This window comes from Silene latifolia, chromosome 8 (genome assembly GCF_048544455.1).
Source record: "Silene latifolia isolate original U9 population chromosome 8, ASM4854445v1, whole genome shotgun sequence".
Classification (NCBI taxonomy): Eukaryota; Viridiplantae; Streptophyta; class Magnoliopsida; order Caryophyllales; family Caryophyllaceae; genus Silene; species Silene latifolia.
In genome coordinates this window covers 28,463,950-28,486,536 of record NC_133533.1, presented here as the reverse complement: position 1 = coordinate 28,486,536, position 22,587 = coordinate 28,463,950, and the positions used below count along the sequence as shown (strand labels likewise).

At 37.8% G+C, this 22,587-nt stretch overlaps 1 protein-coding gene and 1 long non-coding RNA gene across 4 annotated transcripts; one reads left to right on the top strand and one right to left on the bottom strand.

The window, feature by feature from the left end:
• Positions 1-2,466: 2,466 nt before the first annotated feature.
• Positions 2,467-6,474, bottom strand: LOC141596660 (uncharacterized). 3 transcript variants are annotated; one of them, XR_012522540.1, is made up of 5 exons: positions 6,137-6,472; positions 5,822-5,956; positions 3,926-4,022; positions 3,613-3,735; positions 2,467-3,494 (listed from the first exon to the last, which is right to left on the bottom strand). It is a non-coding gene; the product is annotated as an uncharacterized LOC141596660 (long non-coding RNA). The 3 variants fall into 3 exon arrangements; XR_012522539.1 differs by having other exon boundaries at positions 5,822-6,474; XR_012522541.1 differs by lacking the exon at positions 3,613-3,735 and having other exon boundaries at positions 5,822-6,472.
• A 5,642-nt stretch (positions 6,475-12,116) lies between these two features.
• On the top strand, positions 12,117-12,503 carry LOC141594919 (putative lipid-binding protein At4g00165). The gene has a single exon (XM_074414900.1). The coding sequence runs from the start codon at positions 12,117-12,119 to the stop codon at positions 12,501-12,503; it is 387 nt and encodes a 128-aa protein (XP_074271001.1).
• Positions 12,504-22,587: the final 10,084 nt, after the last annotated feature.

The window sequence follows — 22,587 nt, the reverse complement described above, 5'->3', positions numbered from 1 at the left end:
AAGGGATAAGTTGTTACTTGGTTGAATGTATATTGTAGAGAGATAAGGAAGATAATACCAGATGAATAGTGTTTCTTAGGTTAAGTTGTGGATCTTCTCCTCAATGAAGGTTGAGGAGTATTTATAGACTTTCACCTTTTGTCGCGTAGTGGCCAAGTGGCCAAGTGGCTAGCGGGTGGAAAGACTGATCTACCCCTCGGCCGAGGGACCTATGGCAGGCCGGCGGGCCCTGTTGACTCACCGCCGAGGGGTCTTGGATATGAGCACGCGGGTATGTGTCCCATTTGCGGTTGCCATCCGAGACCAGTGACAGTAGATGGGTCTCGGCTAAGGGCCTAAGTCGTTGACTTGCTGTGGATATCTTTGACCTTGCTTAATATGTTGACTTGGTCAACGGTGCAGAATATGCCCCATCAACTGTATTACACGTACCTCGCATATCTCGCAATATATTATCAATTTCTCAATTATGTCGAGACAACAATGCCTATGTAATATTCACTTCTTCTTCTTTTGTTGTTAAGGAACTGTCGACGAGAACAACGCTGCTCCAGGGACGGGCTAACCATGGAATTTACGAGTTGAGCCAACCACAACCAACCGCGCACGCAACGACCAAAGGCTCCAACTCGGCTTCTTGGCATCATAAATTAGGGCACCCTAGTATTGATGTTATGAAATCAATTAATAAAAGTTTATCATTTTCTATCTCTGATTTTACCTACTGTGAACCGTGTCAAATCAGTAAAAGCAAAAAGCTACCATTCGCAGTTTCATCGTTTCATACAACCGCACCGCTTGAACTCATTTATTCCGACCTATGGACTAGCCCAGTTTATTCTCGAGACAAATACAAATACTACGTTGTATTTGTTGATCATTTTAGCAAGTATATATGGCTTTTTCCAATTAAAAATAAATCCGACACAACCCAAGTTTTTGTTCGGTTCAAAGCACAAGTCGAAAATTTCTTTCAAAAACCCATCCGTAAATTTTTTTTCCGATAATGGAGGTGAATTTATAAAACTAAATCCAACATTACTAGACAATGGCATTAGTCACTTTACATCCCCACCTCACACCCCGGAACATAACGGATACGCCGAAAGACGACATCGTCACATTGTCGAAACGGGCTTGGCTCTTCTTTCTCACGCCAAGTTACCCACCACACTTTGGCCGTTTGCTTTTAGTACCGCAACATATCTCATTAATCGTATGCCTACTAAAACGCTCCAAGGCCGAACACCCTATTCCATAATGCACAATTTACAACCCGACTATACGAAATTACACAACTTCGGATGCCTTTGCTACCCTTGGCTCCGCCCATACACCAAGCATAAACTCGAATATCGATCTACCCCATGTATCTTTGTTGGATATTCATCCACTCAAAGTGCTTTCCATTGCCTTGATCCTACAACCAATCGCATATATACTTCCCGTCACGTTAAATTTATTGAAGACGAGTTTCCCTATACCCGTCTTCTACAAAACCCGCCTCCCACGTCCACTCACACCAACCCGGATGACTGGTGCTCCCTTATTCTTCCCATAATTCCCACCACCTCACCCACTGTTGAGAAACCGCCATCACCACACACCACTCGCCATCCCATCACGCAAGTCTACACCCGTAGGCAACCACCCATTACTCACGACACTACTTCACCTACAACTCCTGTTCATCATACCACGACCCCACCATCATCCACTCCTAGCTCACCCACAACTACCACGCCTAGTACTCCTCGTATTCCTACACCACCACCACCACCACCTATTAAAAATCGCACCGTTGTCACACGTCTTGCTAACAACATCATAAAACCAAATCCACGTTATGCTAACACCGCACTCGCTTCCGCTACTAATCAAACCTTACCCACCACGGTTAAACAAGCCTTAATTTCACCACAATGGCGCACAGCCATGGTCGATGAATTTCAGGCCCTCGAAAAGAATAAAACATGGACACTAGTTCCTAAAAACCCATCTCAGAATATAATCGGTTGTAAGTGGGTCTATCGGATAAAATACAATCCTGATGGATCGCTCAAACAACATAAAGCTCATCTTGTCGCGAAAGGTTTCCATCAACGACCGGGAATCGACTACCATGAAACCTTTAGCCTGGTTGTAAAACCTACCACGATTCGCTTACTATTATCTCTAGCTGTCACCAACAATTGGATATTACGACAACTTGATATTAACAATGCCTTCTTACAAGGCACCTTAACCGATAACGTATATATGGCCCAACCACAAGGCTTTGTTGATGCATCCAAACCCGATCATGTATGCAAACTACACAAAGCTCTATACGGCCTAAAACAAGCCCCACGAGCTTGGTACACCGAGCTCAAAGCATATCTCGTCACATATGGCTTTCGTCAATCTATCTCTGACTCTTCGCTATTTATACTCAAAACCAAAAACACATGTATTTATATGCTAGTGTATGTCGACGATATTATTATTACAGGACCAAATCATAATCATTTACAACAGTTTATCACTACATTATCCCATCGCTTCTCGTTAAAAGACCTTGGACCACTTTCTTATTTCCTCGGCATTGAGGTGACTTACAATGCTCTTGGAATACACCTAAATCAAACTAAATATATACATGATCTACTAGACAAATACAAAATGTCCAATGCTAAACCAACTACAACCCCCATGGCAACCGACACTCACCTAATCCGTGAAGATAATAAACCCATACATGAACACTCGAACTATCGAGCAATTGTAGGCAGTCTTCAATACCTATCACTTACTCGACCCGACATAGCATTTACTGTCAATCGTCTAGCGCAATTTCTCCACCATCCTACTCACAACCATTGGTCGGCTCTAAAAAGACTACTCCGCTACCTTCAAGGTACTCAAACTCATGGCATTCAACTGCATAAGACAACTCCACTTTGCCTTCATGCATTTTGTGATGCGGACTTCGCTGGCGACAAAGACAATTTCTTGTCAACAACCGGATGCGGACTTCGCTGGCGACAAAGACAATTTCTTGTCAACAACCGGATATATTATCTACCTTGGCCGAAACCCCATTTCATGGTCATCGAAAAAGCAACGCGGCTTGGCACTCTCAACCACCGAAGCCGAATTTCGCGTCGTTGCAGCTGTCACCACCGAAACCCTATGGCTGCGAAACCTTCTCACCGAACTCAATATTCAAGTTACACGACCTCCAGCTATTTACTGTGACAATATGTCAGCCACTTTATATGCAAAGAATCCAGTCTTCCACTCTCGCATGAAGCACATGGCGCTCTCATTCCATTTTGTCCGAGAACAGCTGCAGCAAAGCCACATTCGCATTCAACATGTTGCAAGTAATGATCAACTGGCCGACGCTCTCACCAAACCACTTCCAAAGCAACGCTTTCTTGAGCTACGAAACAAGATTGGCCTTCATCCTTCGACGTCCATCTTGCGGGGGCGTATTAACAATATATCTTCCTCTATTAAAATATCACAAGATAATCATTAGCCTTTTCCTCAAGCAATGTATTATTACATTTCTACTGTAAACATAGGAAGTAAATATCTTGTATATTCTCATAGCATTAGTATATATACCTTGTATCTATCATTCAATAAAATCATCTTTCACAATATCAAAACCCTTGTCTTATACATAGAAGATGCAAATGTAATGTTGCCTTTGGCTCAGGTAATTTCTGGTTACCTTCTGAAGTTAACCTAGAAAAGAAAGCTAATTAAGCTCATATAGGAACACATGCTTGTAGAGTTGTAGTCCCAACACTACCATCTTCAATGCATAAGATACCATTCGTGTTAATAAACGACACAGGGAAGTAATCGTCAGGGTTAATGAATAGAGGGTAAAATATGACGATTAGTAAGAAAAAGTTATCCGCAGTAGACTTACTGGTTATCCTGTGGTCTTTGCTATACAAGAATATGCTGGCCTGAACTAATAATCGTAGCCAAACTAAGCGGAGCCATCTTTCCTTCTTGTCACGAACCTATAACACGTCAAGCACATTATTACAGCAACAACCAACTAACTTTGTTACAGTGATGTCCATAGGAAACTATTCTAGTTGGCCACCAAACGAGAAAAAATGTCGACGATCTTTGGCTCAGGTAAGTGTGGTACCGGTGGGAACAACCACCTCACCCAACTCACAGTTACATCGTAAAACTTTTCTGTACGTCCTAAGTGCCTTACATACCTTCTTAGATAAAACTGCATGTTTTTCTACCCAAATATCTACCAACCTTCTTTGAGTAAAATGTCCACCAGCTCAAATATGGTAGTAATAAAACTGTATTAATGGCATGATTCTTTAATCTTCTTATTTAGCACATTTTACATTCATTTAGTGTAAAGCGATCTTTCAGAGAAACTGAACTTGCGTACAGCTTTATCAATCGTGATTGGTGGGAAATTAAACGACAATCATGGCACAATTAAATCAAAACTACCAGGTTTATAATGATATTGCTATTTTTAAGCCTTGCATAAACACTCGGTTCATTCATCTACCTCCTCCTTACTGATACTTTGCGGAAAATTTTCCAATACAAAGAAGATTGATTACGCAGCCACTCCCCACGAAATTCAGTAAGCTACCAACCGTCTACCACCCTACCAGATCTTCAAAGTAAAAACATCGTTCTCATCACTTGGCATCTCACAGACGTTTTTTCGCTCCGTGTTAAATACAAAAACCTAGATGACCCTACCAATCAAAAAACTGAATCCAATGCCAACTTTTTTCGCTCTATATATACCATGTTTACACTATGAAGAGTTCCAGTGGAAGTCATTAGAGAAGATGGATTTCAGAAGCTCAAAAGCAGTTGCCTTAATTGTTCTTATGAACATCTTGTGCTTCACATATATCTCTTCTTATAATGACCCATACTCTCTACCTTCAAGCAAAAGTGGAAAAGTGCCAGAAGAAATTACGGCGTGGTTGCTGTGTGAAAAAGTGGCTAGTTTGGTAGCTGCCAAAAATGCAACTGCTGTACCTATCAAAAAATGTTGTTCTCTACTGAAGGATGTTGATGTTGATGAGGTTGAAGAAGGTGTATGTGCCGAATTGAAGGTCAAGGCATTGGATCTTGACAAGGATCAGTTAACCGCTGCTCTAGCCGCTGCTCATAAAGGATGTGGAATCAAGGTTCCAAAGGATCTCGAATGTTAACCTTACGAGGACAAAATGAAGACCGACTTAAACACTACTATGTGTTACTGTGTGTGTGTGTCTTGCGTGTGCGCTTTGTTGGACTTTGGCTTTAAAACTTCAGAAGTTTGGAATACAATCTTGTGCGTTATGTTGGGATTATTACAAATAAAATCTATCACTTTGTTTATACAATTATGCTGCAACTAGGCAAGGTATATATTTTGTTTTATGCAAGTGATTCAGCGAGGAATGACAATAACGCTAACCTAACATCAATTTTGTGTCCACATTACTGAGTCCTAAAGTTGCGTAAGCAATCTAACAGGGAAATCGGAAAATGTAATGAATTGCCAACTCACACGATGATCGTAGACATCTTTACTGCATCTACACATCAAGAAGCGTACAAATGCTTTTGGCAAATTACAACAAAATCGAAACAAGTAAAATGTAAATGTTTTTCTCAGTTCCTATTCTCTTAGCGAAAAAACAATGAGTCAAGCAGCATATGTCATTTAACGGATCCAAGATAATGTCTCCGGAAATTGACTAAAACAGTACAGTCTGATCTCAATCAGTATAAATAAATACAAAGCCAAGGGAAGTACCAAAAAAGGGCTCAGAAATACCTGATGTCTTGGATAAGAAAAGAGACCCAAGTAGACAAATTTAAGGCCAGCAATTAATTACTGTGGTCTTGAAAAAATAATCACTCTGTAATGTCCAACTCAAGTTTCACTAGCACGGCCAAGGTGTCGGAGGACCTGCAGAGGGAAAAACCAGAATGTCAACATATTCATCATTTCACAACAAGTATTCGATTCAGAATGTCAGATCCAGGCAACTACGATCCTCTCATCATCTGTTATCTTACTGCTGCGACTTCCGCAGACAACTAACGAAGTAAGGTGCATAAGACCCTAACACTTAATCAGTCTAATTACCAAGATCAACTGTATTCCCTGTAGTATTGTTCTTGGACAATAATCTTGTGGATAAGAAAGCAGGTTCTCAACCACTGAGACACAACAATTAACATGACATTATCTGTAACTAATATGTATACAACAACAACAACAACATCAGAGCCTTAATCCCAAAATGATTTGGGGTCGGCTGACATGAATCATCCTTTCGAACCGTCCATGGGTGAACGCACGCCTCAAAATGCGAATAAAAAGGGAAGATGAAAAACAAAAAGGGAGAACGAAAATGTAATGTAAAGTCAAGGTGAACTAAGGGGTTTTAAAATCGAATTCCGTCTTTTTTTTTATAAAAACTTAAAATTTAAATCGAGAGAAAAGATTAAAACGATTTTTAAAAACCGAAATAGAGTTAAGGATCCGGAATGAACCAGGTAAAATGTATAAGAAAGTGGTTGTTGAAAAAGTGTGTAATAAAGGAGAGAAAAATAAATAAATTAATTTCTTTAAATCAAATAAATAAAAAAACACTAAGTCTGTCAAAAAAATATCAAATACTAAAAATCCACATGTATCATTTCCCATCCATTGTGCCCTCTCTCTGTCACCATACTCTCTCAAGCCCCCGGCTCTCATATCGTCTTTCTATCACTCTCAACCATGTCTGTCTCGGTCTTCCTTCCTCTCGCCTCTAGGGACCTTTTTCTCTTTCCAAGTCTCCAGCCTCCTAACCCAAAGGTGCGTCCATGGTCTCCTTCTCACATGGCCAAACCATCTTAGTCGGTTTTCCATCATCTTGTCTTCTATTGGCGCCACTTTTACCTTTTCCCTAATCACCTCATTCCTTAACCGATCTTTCCTCGTATGTCCGCACATCCACCTCAACATGCGCATCTCCGCCACACTCATCTTTTGAATGTGACAATGTTTCACGGCCCAACACTCGGAGCCGTAAAGTAGGGCAGACCTAATTGCCGTGCGATAAATTTTTCCTTTAATCTTTGGGGCATATCTTTATCGCATAGAAACCCCCCAAGCACTCTTCCATTTCAACCATCCCGCTTTAATTCTGTGAGCCACATCTCCGTCTAACTCCCCATCTTTTTGAATAATAGATCCTAGATATCTGAAGAAATCCGAACCCTCAACAACATTCCCATCGAAAATAATACTCCCCGCCTCTGTCGATCTCAACCCCGCCACCTTAGTGAACCGACACCTCAAATACTCGGTCTTACTCCCGCTTGCTTTGAACCCACGAGTCTCTAAAGTCTGCCTCCACAATTCCAACTTTCTCTCCACCCCTCTTTTGTCTCATCAATCAACACAATATCATCAACAAACATCATACACCAAGGGATGTCGTCCCGAATATCCCTTGTCAACTCATCCATAACTATAGCAAAGAGAAAAGGACTAAGTGCGGAACCTTGATGCACCCAATGGTAATAGGAAATTCTTCCGTTCTCCCAACATTAGTGCGAACACTTGCACTAGCCCCCTCATACATGTCCTTTATGAGGTCAATATATTTTCGCGACACACCCTTTCTCGCCAAAGCCCACCAAAGTACTTCTCTTGGTACCCTATCATATGCCTTTTCCAAGTCAATAAAAACCATATGCAAATCCTTCTTCTTGTCCCGATGGTATTCCATCATCTGTCTCATGATAAAAATCGCATCCATAGTCGATCTCCCGGGCATAAATCCAAATTGGTTTTCCGAGATGTCTACATATCTCCTAAGTCTTTGCTCGATTACCCGCTCCCACAACTTCATTGTATGACTCATAAGTTTAATTTCCCGATAATTGGAACACTCTTGGACATCACCTTTGTTCTTGTACAAAGGGACAAGAGTGCTTTTCCTTCAAGCCGATGGCATCTTGTTGCTCCTCCAAATCTTGTTGAAGAGCATGGTTACCCATTCAATCCCTTTCTCCCCGAAGCACCTCCAGGACTTCTATGGGTATACCATCCGGTCCCTCTCGCTTTTTGACCCCATCTTCCTTAACGCCTTTCTAACTTCACTCTTTTGTATTCTACGCACAAATTCCCGATTAACCATGCTCGGTGTTACCTCTACATCCCCAAAACCTTGTTCCTGATGTCCATTGAATAAATTATCAAAGTAAGAACTCCATCTAGCCTTTATCTCGTTATCCTGAACCAGAACCTTGTCGTCCATATCTTTCACACACCTAACTCTCCCAATATCTCTCGTCTTTCGGTCTCTTATGCGAGCCAGTTTATAGATATCCTTCTCTCCTTCTCTCGTGTCCAACCTCGCATACACTTCTTGGTTAACTTTTGCCCTCGCATCCCGTACGGCCTTTTTAGCGGCTCGTCTAGCCTCCTTGTACTTTTCAAAGTTCTCGTCACTCATGCATTTCCCCAGAACCTTATAGCATTCACGTTTAGTCTTTATCGCTTGTCTCACCACATCGTTCCACCAAGATGTGTCCTTACTTGATGGTCTATTCCCTTTAGATTCCCCTAACACCTCCCTCGCCAAATCCTTTACAACATGCTCCAATTTATCCCATGTTGCATCAATATCTTTCTCTTCGCAATCCGACCAAATATCGCTACTTCCAACCTTATCCAAGAACGCTTGTTGGTTTCCCCCTTGTAGCTTCCACCACTTGATCCGTGCCTCACCGATTATCTTTCTCTTCCTCAAGTCTCTCTTACCCCGAAAATCAAGAACCACTAGTCTATGTTGTGTTGCGGCACTTTCCCCGGGTATGACCTTGCAATCGGTGTACTCTTTCCTCCACACATTCCTTACCAAAAAGAAGTCAATTTGACTAGCATTACCTCCACTTCTATAAGTCACCAAATGAGAATGTCTTTTCTCGAACCAAGTGTTCATTATACCTAAGTCATATGCCAAAGCAAAATCCAATATGTCACTTCCTGCTTCATTTCTCTCCCCGAACCCAAAACCCCCATGAATGTTCTCAAAGCCAACTCTACTAGTACCCACATGCCCATTGAGGTCACCACCAATGATCAATTTCTCTCCAATAGGGACTCGTTCTACAACCTCTTCCAAATCTTCCCAGAAGGCTCGTCGTAAAGAAGCATCCAAACCTACTTGAGGTGCGTAAGCACTTATAACCGTCACCACCTCATCCCCGACTACAAGCTTAATACTCATAATCCTATCACTCTTTCTCGATACTTCTACCACATCATCAATGTAATCTTTATCAATGACAATACCCACTCCATTACGACTTTTGTCTTTACCCGTGTACCAAAGCTTATAACCCCAAGGCGCTATCACTCTTGCTTTATCTCCGACCCACTTTGTCTCTTGTAAACACATTATATGCACTCTCCTCCTTTTCATAACCTCCCCTACCTCAGCTAATCTCCCTGTCAAAGAGCCGACATTCCAAGTACCAAACCGTAACCTACTACCCTTCCTAAAGTCATGTCCTGATTTCTTTACCCGCTCTTGACCATGCTTCCTAGATCCAAACCTATTTGACACCACACCCATACTTCGAGGTGGCGCGCCGCTTTTGGGCAACGACCTAACAACCCTTGCATATTTTTCACTACACCCGGGTCTAGAAGATGTAGCGCACCCTTGTCTATTTGACACCACCCCCAGATGTAAAGATGGCGCGTCGCTTCCGGGCGACGACCTAGCAACCCTCACATACTTTTCACTACACCCGGGTCTAAGAAGTGCAGCGCGTCGCTTCTGAGGAGACGCCCCAACGATGTTCAAATTCCGATTCATGTCCATAAAATGTGACTAAGTTTTTATGCTGGCTGCCACAGACCTACCGCAACCCTCCTCCTTTATCCGGGCTTGGGACCGGCAGCGAATGCCCGAAAACACTCACCGGCGGAGTTCTGTAACTAATATGTATATGTATCTAAAATAATGGGGGATGCAGACGCACCCACTGCACCCCCGTGGATACGCCTCTGCTCCATACCTCATGACTATATCACCAGTATGAATAGTAGCCAATTGAACAAGGGTAGGAATATACAGTCGCAAGTCATAACCTCAGTTGCAGATGAAATGCAGCCAAACATGAAAGCGAGATTATATAAGTGAAAACAAAAGAATGAACATACAAAAACAAATGTTACTTCGTGTTGCTAACATAAGGGTAAGGCTGCGTACATATGAACCCTCCTTATCCCGCAATTTGCAAGAACCACTAAGGTAATGTTGTTCTATTGCCAAGTGGTTTATGCTGGAATGTTAAATATGGGCATTAGGACATCACCTTGACCAAGTTATACAGGTGTTAAAGGTTAACACAACTATATTTTAGACAATACCAGCCACATTTATGGTGGAACGACGGAGATCAGAAGGTTGCAGAAGCAATTGCAAGACGAAGACAAAAACCGACATTTAAGGCCATGGCAGTGCTTTTAGGAAACTATAATAATCCGTAGTTAGATGAGATAAAACGCCAGCTGCAAGAAAAATGGGACCATTAACATACAGCAGCTGAGCTGTATAAGTAGTGTTTCCCTTTGCTCGGGTAATTTCTAGTTGCCTTCAATAGTGAAGCCAGAAAGGAAAGCGAAGCAGGCTCAGAGGTCAAAACATGCTTGTCGTCCAGCATTATTGTCATCAATGCTTTAGATACCATTTCAGTCAAGAAACAGAGCATGGAAGTACTCCTCGAAGTTAGTATGGAGTCTACGACTCACCTTGCTGGTCATAGTCTCATAGACCCAAAAACCGCCTAGTCTATCTAATATCTTAAAGATCAATACCCCGGTTCCCCCGACAAAGCCACCACAATCACATTTAATGGTTGTGTCTAAAACTAAACTAAACAATCATGACAAAAGTAAATTACTCTATAATACAACTAGGTTCCAGTAATGTTATTGCTCTTGTTAAGCCTTCCATAAAGACTGGATCTAGTACTTCAGTGGTCTACCTCTTTCAATTTTGCAGTTTCATGAAGATGGAAAAATAAATGCAAGCAAGATTAATTAGGCAGCCACTTCCAATAACATTTACTAAGCCCCCCACTGTCTACCAGTCTACCAGATCTTCAAACTACAAGATTGTTCAATGTGAATATTTCACCTACCTCAATCTACAATTCATCTGCATGTTCTACCAAAAAAGATTATTATCGAAAAAGGTACCACCGTGGATTACAACTATGTCACAATTTGGGTCATCATGAACCCTATTAGGGTTTGAAAACATAAGTCCATGCTATTTTGTGAATCCATATCAGGACCCGCAGAGTTGTAGTCCCAGGATTAAGGTTCTAGACGTACACTCCGGTCATGTTTGAGAGCATCCCCTTCTAAATTGTAGTTTTAACCATTATCAGAAAGTTGGGATTTGTCAATTTCATAATCTAAGCAAATATCCAATGATTTTGAAAAATCCCATAACTTTGCATCAAGTTGTTAACTTGTTTCATGTTCATAAACTAACTTATTCAATCACAATCACAATAGAAAAGAATCATACGGGCGTCGAGGTGTGGAAGTTATTCGTTTGGTAATAGACTGATAGTAGTTACTCATACCTTTGGCGGCATCTAAGAAGCAAAATAGACAGAACCCCAGAGGTTGATGCTAAGCAGCCAGGTACTTCTCCGGTAAACAACAGTAACCAGAAAGTGTTAGGGCGCTACCAGAATGGCTAAATGTACTAATTTTCAGTAACGATAGCATAGCATCATATGCACAAACGTTTTAATAATAATTTTCAGTAACGATACCAGAATGGCTAAATGTACCCACACCCGAGTCTAAATAACATAGCATCATATGCACTAACGTTTTGGGGATTATGTCTGACCACACTTAAGTGAAATCACACTAGCAGAATCAGCCATTCCCTTACCCGGTCAGTCAATATTAACTACAGAAACCTAGATGACCCCACTCATCCAAAAAAAATAAAATTAATAATAATTCCCAACATTTTTCACTATATATATACCTTGTTTACACCAGGAATACTCCAGGAAATCTTGTAATCAAGATGGATTTCAGAAGCTCAAAAACAACTGCCCTGACTGTTCTTTTGTATATCATGTGCTTCACATGTACCTCATCTTGTAATACTACATACTCTCCGCCATCAAGGAATGTCACAATCTCTCCACCTTTAAGCAATGTCACACACGCTCCGCCTTCAACCAAAAAAGCAAACTGTGAGACAGACATTCAGAGTTTTGGGGTGTGTGTTATGCCTAGCCCACAGTGTTGTACACTAGTGAACAGCATGACAGAAGTTCAGGCTGCTCAGTGTCTATGCAACGCGCTCAAGGCCAGTGTGTTCGGACTTGTCAAGGTTAAGGTAAATGTTCCTCTAATTTACCTGCTAAGTGGATGCGGACAGTCCCTTCCACAGGGTTTCAAATGTTAAACCTTAGGGTTTCAAGTGTGACAATGTTAGCTCGCTTCGCTTGTGTCTTATGTTTGACTTTAGTCTTTCAGTTTCACTTGGTAGTTGGTAATCCACTGCTGTATGTTATGTTAGCTTCATCATGAATAAGATCTAGCACTTTATGGTACGTATTCTTTATGCAAATTATTTGGCAAGAAATGAAATTAATGCTAGCCTAACACAGCAATTTAGTTCCACTTCACTAAATCCTAAACTAGTAGGACGGTTCTCAACTGCGACTATACATCATCACGGCACAATAGCATAAGTACAATGTTTAGATTAACGGAGGCGAGTCTTGAGGAGTTATGCATAGATGATAACTAAAGCAAGAAGTAGTAAAAGATCAAAAACAGCATTTTCCATCTACTGTAATCAAGCTAATTTAAATAAAATAGCAGGGTTTCAGTCAGTCTATATATAAAAAATTGAACCAAGGAAAGGAAAAAGAGAGGTGCTTAGAAATACCTGGTGTCTTGAATAAGAAAAGAGTGCCATGTTTAGGACAATGAAGTAATGAGGTTATGACAGGATAACCACACGGTGCTGTCCTACTCGAGTCTCACTGATACATCCAAGGTGTTGGAGGACCTGTAAATGAAAGAAGCGGGATACTGCCAACATATGCAGCGCTCTCATTAAGCTCTCACTGAAATCCTCCCGTATCATACAGCTGAAACTTTTTTCAGACAACTAATGCTCCCCCAGTTACACCTAACATGGCCATTAAGTGCAATGGACGATAAACATGTGCCAGTAAATCACAAACAAGTCTTTTTCTTAGCCAACTGATGCAAATATAGCATCAGCCTTCAGACTAGTATATTAACAGATGGACATTAATCAGATGATAAACACTCTACAAAAATGCTCAGCACTCTTTCCTCAAAAAAAAAATCTCAACGCTCATGCTTAGTATTGCCTTCCCTGAATCGTCAAGTTTTTCTGAAGGTTCCCTTACACCATGCCACTTTCAAGGAAGAAATATTTTCCTTCAACTGTTTCTGTCATCGTAGTATCCCACAGTGTCACAGTTCCTACGTTCACATAGCACATACAAGCAAACCTATTCTATTTGAGTAAAGCATTCGACATCTAACTGGTCTGTGCTGACTGTAATTAGAAGTAACTGACCGAATTACTCCTTACTGAAAGAACCGTAATTCAGACAGTAGCGCAAAGTAGAGCATAAAGTCTTGGCTTGATTAGGACAAGTGTAACAGGTGCGTAGCATTATAACATTCTCTTTTGGGGAACCTTTCTCCTTGCAAGATGTCGGGCTTTACCGGTGAATGGTGTAGAGAGACTCGAGCTGTCGAGCATAAGGATTGACAATAATGAAAACCGCACCGAATCGCTATGCTTTCCTAATAGAACAATTCGACCCTTACTTTAGTGCCTGGGTTGTATCGAATTTTCTATTGAGATAAGACGGTTGCCCTCTGTATTCGGCACAAAATACAGAGATATAATTAAGAAGTATTTTATCGTAGGATGTTATGTTGTTCGTTCTTTATGATGCAAAAGAAGATTGTTTGTTCCCTTTTTCTTCTTTTCCCTTTGTCTATTTATAATGACAAAGAAAACTGAAAGCAGGGGGATTGGGAGATGCGTTTATGAAGAGTTCAACTTTCTTCGAAATTCCGGTTTCAATTAATTAAAACCCGAGTAATTTAATTACTACCAACCTCCGTCATAGTTATTCGAACCGAAAACTATACCGTAATTCCGTAAATAATTATGCGAGTGTACACTCCGTACTTCCCGAACTCACATTATATTATTTAGAGATTACCCATCTACGAACCAATCTTAATTACGCTAAATGAACCGGTAATTACTCTTAAATCACCAACATTCCTCCCCCATTTAAGCGTAATTCAAGAATTTAAATAACCTAACAAACATACCAATTTATGCATAAATGAAAATGTCACGAAGATTGAATTTTCACATAGTGAAATTACACATTCCAAATATTCGAGTATCGGGGTGTGACTAAGCATTGAACCCTTCCTACCCATTTTGAATACATGAAGATAACTCACACATAAACTAATTTACTTCTAAAAATTACATAAACTGACACTTAATTACAAGCCTAGTGTCCCATATCTATTCATGAACATATCGAGTCAAACCCATACTCCTTGAAGCGGTTACTGTACTTCATGTTCATATAGGTTGATTCTTTTCATCGTGTCCTTGCAAACACACTTTTTCAAAAGATCAACCATACAACATGCAAGTCTAAGCACACACCTCGGGATATAAATTATTGTGTGCTTCAATCTCTTAACAATAGGCCTTCCACATTGAATTCAGCCTCTAACATTGTATTAGAGGGGAATTGGGTATCCTATCGCCAAGGATCTTATACGAGTTTTAGTCTCATCCCGTCAACCGACTTTATAACCAAGTCCCTAAATGATCCTTTATGCAAAGTGATCAACTAAAAATTGAGATCTCACAAAATAACCGATATCATCTCATTTTGATAGTTTATATATCACGTTTTAATAACATCTTGGTGCGGCCGTCACCATAATTCACTTGACTATAAACTTAGTCATAGTAACATCCCTATCAAAATATGAGTGAACTCGGTCTGGTTCATAAATGAAACTCGTAGATCAATTTATTAAGCCACATAACCTTTTTACCGGTTGTAACTAACAATCTACGTTGTAATGCAAATTAACTTCTTGGAAACCCATGTATTAATGGTGCTTCCCCCAAGCAATAATACACAACCACTTGTAGAAAATAACCATCTACTAAGGTAATACAAATCGCATACAACCATCCTTCTAAACCGAAAGAAAGCGATATAAGATAAAATATATATAAATCATGTCTTACTTTTATACCTTCACACTACCTAATGCTTGCCAAACATGAGTATTAGTATCACTAACATTCTTACTCAATTTCCAATTGCAAATTCTATACGAGGCCTTGTGAACCTCGAGTTATGATAACACTTTAATTATTGGATAAATGCACCATACTCGACCCTTGGGAGTACTAACTGGAGAATAATAATCATACTCTCACCCTACATCCTAATACCAAGAATCATATTACCTCCCCCATGTCATCCTTCATAGAAGAACATGATGACAAAACCACTTTTTACAAGATAAATCATCTTTGATCTACACCAAAGATCGATTTCTCACTAATCCTACAACAAATGACAACTCCATAACCGGACTTGTCAATAGTTGTACATTCAACGTTGTTGTTTTACCTCTTACATGGCTATACCACCATGATTCCTTAATCTCCCCTTGGTTATCACAAACCATCATTCCCGAGATATATATCAGCAAACTTAAAATGTTTTACATATGACATTAACATGTTGAACAACCATTACAACACAGTTAGTATATTAACAATATTATTAACTACCCGATGAAATATCCATTGATTATAACATCATATTTTATTCATTCTTACTCCATAAGACTAATCTTATTAAGTATAGAGTAAACACATTATAAATATTCATACCGTAAACTAGCTGCAGTATTATCTGAATGTACCAACGCAAAATGGACCATCAAAACTACAAAGATAACAATCATCTAAAACAAAATCATGTTATGAGATAATGCATATAACCACATTACAAAGGCATGATCAATATCATTAAATCAGATGATCAACAAGTATATTTAACATGGCATACACAAAGATTATATTAATGACTAACTTTGGTCAAAAATTAATATGTATACACATCTTATTAAACTTACCCCAAATAAAACACAAGGTCAACAAAAAAAATGACAGACTTAAAAATGTATATTTTCGTTATGACATACACCAGATCAAGTTATACATCCTGCCTATTGCATATTTCACCGTCTACCAAACCATAGACGATCGTAATTAATGAATTATATGAACAAATTTGACCACATCCAGGGATAACAAGATAATCATTGAAAATCATGCATTAATCATAAAAGCATGTTATTACCCATTGAGGATTATCACGAGAATACATAATTTGTTATGTATTAAACTCCTTTTGTTAACCACATATTACCCATACATGATACTTAATGAATTGTACGGTGAAAACAAACATCATGTAACAACCTTTCATTTCCATGCGAAAAATTGTAACCACACATAATACCACTTCATCATTCAAGATTACTGAAAGCATATACTATAATACTGGATAATGTTTTTCAGAATTTATCATTCCCATTTTCCAAGTCATCAGATTCAACAAGGTGATGAAATTAAACACATGATCAAATAATATTATCTTAATCTTTCATCATTCTCCAGTTTTCACCGGTAGTACTTTCGTTGTTGGCATGCATCGCAAAGGATACCATAATCCGATTTAGAATCGTAGCATGTGAAAAGCAAACTCACATACTCGCCACTCGCAAACCGAAGCCCTTCGTTGTAACTCACTTAAAATTCACAGACTTTGTTTGGCAATGTTATCAATACACACAGCAATAATGCCAAGATTCAGATTTGACATCGTCTCACATAACGATTCTATCATTAATCCGGAATCGATAAATATTATTTAAGAATGTGTCATCACAAATATAATCATTATCCCACACTCATAACAAGATTAGTTATGCAACAATGTAAAATAACCATTCAAATATCTATGCCACATCATTATCATTAAAGAACAAGATTATTTAATGTAAATCTATCGTTATCACAAATGATGCAAAATAGTAATAAGCCATGCAAAGTTTAACATCAGCCTTGACAAAGGAAGGCCAAAGCAGTATTGTATCAATTATCATCCAAATATATAGCCGACAATATCAAGCATTCACAACAATAATTATCATCCAAATTCATGTGTTAAAACGGATGCAACTGCACTTATCTTTTGCGAGGTTGCCGTATTAAATTTGCCAACATTACTTTGTGATCACTCCACCTTTTATAGAAACACAGTGCATTGATCATATTAGTGTACCAATATGATTTATCATCATGCAGTGCAATACTTAAAATGCACTTAAAACCATGGTTAACCATAAAAGATGAGAATTTTGTGATGAACACCGAGCATTGCAGAAACATGGCAAATATTACATACACAATCACCATCAAATTATTAATTATAGCACAATTACCAAAGCAGCAATAATTTACTTATCTGCGGTGATGATTCACGGAGAATATAACCACCCAATAATTGAACCGAACCCCATTCGAACAGCAACACAGTCATTTGAAGCCGTTCCATTAACTTGCTATCAACATGCTCCAATTCCAGATTTTGACACCGTTACGAATCGATATCACAACAGAAATACTCTTAAGGATCCTTCATTGCCATTCCCTTTACATTCGTCATCTTTAAAGATTTCGAAATTGTTCTATTAGATTGTTAGAAATTTGTTTATGCACGAATAAGGATTGACAATAATGAAAACCGCACCGAATCGCTATGCTTTCCTAATAGAACAATTCGACCCTTACTTTAGTGCCTGGGTTGTATCGAATTTTCTATTGAGATAAGACGGTTGCCCTCTGTATTCGGCACAAAATACAGAGATATAATTAAGAAGTATTTTATCGTAGGATGTTATGTTGTTCGTTCTTTATGATGCAAAAGAAGATTGTTTGTTCCCTTTTCTTTTTTCTTTTCCTTTGTCTATTTATAATGACAAAGAAACTGGAAAGCAGGGGATTGGGAGATGCATTTATGAAGAGTTACAACTCTTCAGAAATTCCGGTTTCAATTAATTAAAACCCAAGTAATTTAATTACTACCAACCTCCGTCATAGTTATTCGAACCGAAAACTATACCGTAATTCCGTAAATAATTATGCGAGTGTACACTCCGTACTTCCCGAACTCACATTATATTATTTAGAGATTACCCATCTACGAACCAATCTTAATTACGCTAAATGAACCGGTAATTACTCTTAAATCACCAACAGCAACAAGCTCCTCATTTATGACCGAACCAAAACCAACTTCATTATTACAATGTCTCACCTGCAAGTTTCACCAAATCACCGGCGACAAAAATACCTAAACTGCTATACAAGGAAGTAATTCAAACAACTCACTGAACATTCGATCATTTAAATCTAAAATGATCTCACAACTCAATATGCTGAAAGGAAAAATGTCTCTGTATACTATTTGGCTATATCAGGAAGCACGAGAGAGGCACGGTCATGCTCGTCTCGTGCCTTGGATGTGTACTATATAAACACGATTAATCATGAATGAAAGGCCTAATCATTTCAACATTACCATTTATTTTGACTAATTCAGCAGCTCCTCCAAATCCTAATCGCATAATTGATACACAATATCAAAATTGTTGACGAAAAAATCTTCTACATGATCAATAGAGGAGCGAAGAGGCAGGAGTTTTTTTTTCTAAATCTTCAGTAAAAATTATCGATTTTTTTTAAAATTACTCTATTGCATTAAATATTGGACAGTCTACAATTTTCAATTTATATTTTACGTAATCCCTAAATTATAAATCCTGGTTCCGCTACTGGTTTTGGCTCAACAACAACGGCAGAGACAGTTATAAGATTCTAAATTGATCGAACAAAACATAAATTACAAACACATAAGAGTGAGAAACTAAATGAAGGGAGGAATAAAGATTACTGTTGGTCTGTTGCTAGCAATGATGAGTTCATGGAGATCGGCAAACGGCAGTTATTCCAAATATTTGGCGGGATTATTTTTCGTGTACATTTTTTTTGTCGACCAAGAGCCCAAGAGGTCAAGACCAATGCATAGAGCATGTACAATAGATGATTCACCCTCTTCTTAGCCCACATATATTAAGACCATGTCCAAGTAAGGTCAATTGCTAAGTCACGATCCTGCTTGGTCACACTAATCATCAATTAACCAAAAAATTATGGTGACCTTTGGAGAGAAAAGGTCAATTTGTGACCTTTGGTAGAGCAAATTGACCCAACTCATGACCTATACGTGGAGATATGTGATTGGTTGACAATATTAATAATTAATAAAAAAAAAATGAAAAGGTGATATAATGTGGAGAGATGTAATTGGTTGGAAAGTGAAAAATGATTGGGTTGATGACCTAGGTCGTGACCTTCTGCTTGAGAGGGTGAAGTAGGTCAAGATAAATAAAGTGGGATTAAGAGTAAAACTGGGTCGCGACCTAATTAGCGCGACCTCTGCTTGGGGACGGTCTAAATCAGATCATTTCAGGTTTGGGTCACTTTAAATCGAGTCATTTTCGAGTATAAGTTATTTTAAGTTAGGTCGATAGTAAACACCTTAATTAGTACTAATGTGACTAATGAAGGGTAACTTGCAAAATTTGTTTTTCATTTACCTTATTTTCGGATGGTTAAAATACTTTAATTAGTACTAATCATTTCAACCACTGAACCCTTTTATGTATATAATATTAATATGACATAATAATTGTAATTTTTCGGATCATGTTGGATCACTTCAAATTAGGTTAGTTTGGTTCAATAATGGATCAAGTGGTTATGGTATGTCGAGTCAACATTGGATTAATCAAAGTTCGGTTCAGGTCTGGGTCGGTGGGTCAATAATTCATGTTACGAGTCGTATAGCAATGAGTAAGTCTCTTAGGCCCTGTTCTTTCTGGCTTTTTAGAGCCGAATCCCAATCAATCAATCAATGGAGTCAATCAATCAATCGAGCCGAATAACAATCGAATGGAGCCAATCGAATCGAATCAATCGAATGGAGCCGAGCTGATCAATCAATCAATAAGAGTTTAATCGAATCGAATCGAATAAAGTCAATTGAGTTTTATCGAATCGAAATAATCATATTAATAATAATAATAATAATATTTAATATTATTGTTATTATCAACTATAATAATAATAATAATATTCATAGTATAATACTATTTATACTAAAATTAATATTTTTAAGAAAAAAATTATAATATTATACTCCCTCTGTCCCGGTAATTTGTTGTCCTATTCCATTTTGGGGTGTCTCATTCAATTATTGTCCTTTCTATTTTAAGAATGAAATTGATGAACAATTTGATCATTCACACTCAATTTGGTCCGCTTGTCATTTTATAATTGGCCACTCCTCTTTCCTTGGTCTTTGTGCCAAAACCAAAGGACAACAATTGACCGGGATAGAGGGAGGAGGATATGAATAATCATAAATTATAATAATGAAAAAATAGTAATTTTTTACTAATAATATTCCTAATAACAATAATAAATAATAATGTCAATATTAATAATGATATTAGTAAAAATAATTGTTTCGAATAAAAACACTCAAGTAAGCGTTGCTCGAATCCGGTCGGGTCAACGCGCTCCTCTCGAACAATGGCACCTCGAACCTATGCTTGCTCTCTCCGGATGGATCTTTCACGCGTAACAAATAGGGCCTCGGAGGGTTCGCACAGGTCCTTCTCCGATGCCTTACATCTTGTTGGATAGTTGGGACCTTGCTTGAAGCTAAGGTTTCCGTGCCCTCTCATAGTAGCTCGAATAGTCTTACTTCTAGAGAGAGGAAGTTGTTGGTGAGAAGTATTTTACCATTGATGGGTGAATAATGAGGTATTTATAGATTTCTATGTGTACCTCAAATGATGGCTGGCAAGCATAGTTACCATATTCGCTATGAATACGCCTTATCGATTCGCGATTCGCTTATAGAAAATGTGTTATATGTATTTTCGATGTCCGTTGATAGAATTCGCTTTTAACAATTCGTGATTCGTAGAGTATCAAGCGAATCCGTAACCATGTTGGCAAGCGTGTTGACTTGTATGACCCCGTATTGGCTACTGGGTCAAGTCGGTTGGGCGTGCCCCATCAATAATATTAATAATAAATGTTATTAATTTTAATAATAATAATAATACCAATAATTATAACAACAACAACAACAATACTACTACTAATAATAATAATAACAACAATAATAAATAATATTATTATTATTAACATTATTAACATTATTATTCATTTTAACAATAACAACAACAACAATATTATTCATTTTAATAATAATATTCATAATAATAATAATAATAAATAAATTATTAGTAACATTATTATTAACACTATTATTAAATATAATAATAATAATAATAATAAAGAATAATATTAAAAAAAATAGTATTATTGATAACAAAATTAATAATAACTATTAAATTTAAGATGAGTAAAATGAAATGAAATTTGAACTTAATGGAGCAATCAAATCAATCGAATGGAGCTGAAATAGCCGAATCGAATCAATGGAGCTGAGCCAATCGAATCGAATCAATCGAATGGAGCCGAATCAATCAATGAATGTAGTCAATCAATCAATCGAAATGAATCGAATCAAGTAGGTGAAAATAAGCCAGAAAGAACAGGGCCTTAGTCTATGTAAAAGGGTTTACAATAAAACATTGTAAAATAATATATTAAAGATAATTTTGATGTCCTTATCATCGAAATGGGGTGGTTGATAAAAGTTATTTAGTGGTTATTTTAATTTTTGGAAAAATCACTTGGTTTTACTATCACACATTTTCCTATATAAAACTGTTGTGTATAAGGTCCTGTTCTTTCTGACTTTTTAGAGTGAATCGAATCAATTGAATGGAGTGAATCAATCAATCGAGCTGAAGTGAATCAATGGAGCTGAGTGAACTAAATCGAATCGAATGGAGCCGAAATGAAATTTGTGGACTGAATCGAATCGAATAAGTTTGAATCAATCGAATCGAATCAATAAAGTGAATCGAATCAATCAATCGAAATAATCATATTAATATTAATAATATTAATAATAATAATAATAATAATAATAATAATATTTAATATTATTGTTATTATCAACTATAATAATACTAATATTCATAGTATAATACTATTTATACTAATACTAAAAAATTTAAGAAAAAAATTATAATATTATATATGAATAATCATAAATTATAATAATGAAAAAATAGTAATGTTTTACTAATAATATTCTTAATAACAATAATAAATAATAATGTCAATATTAATAATGATATTAGTAAAAATAGTTGTTTCG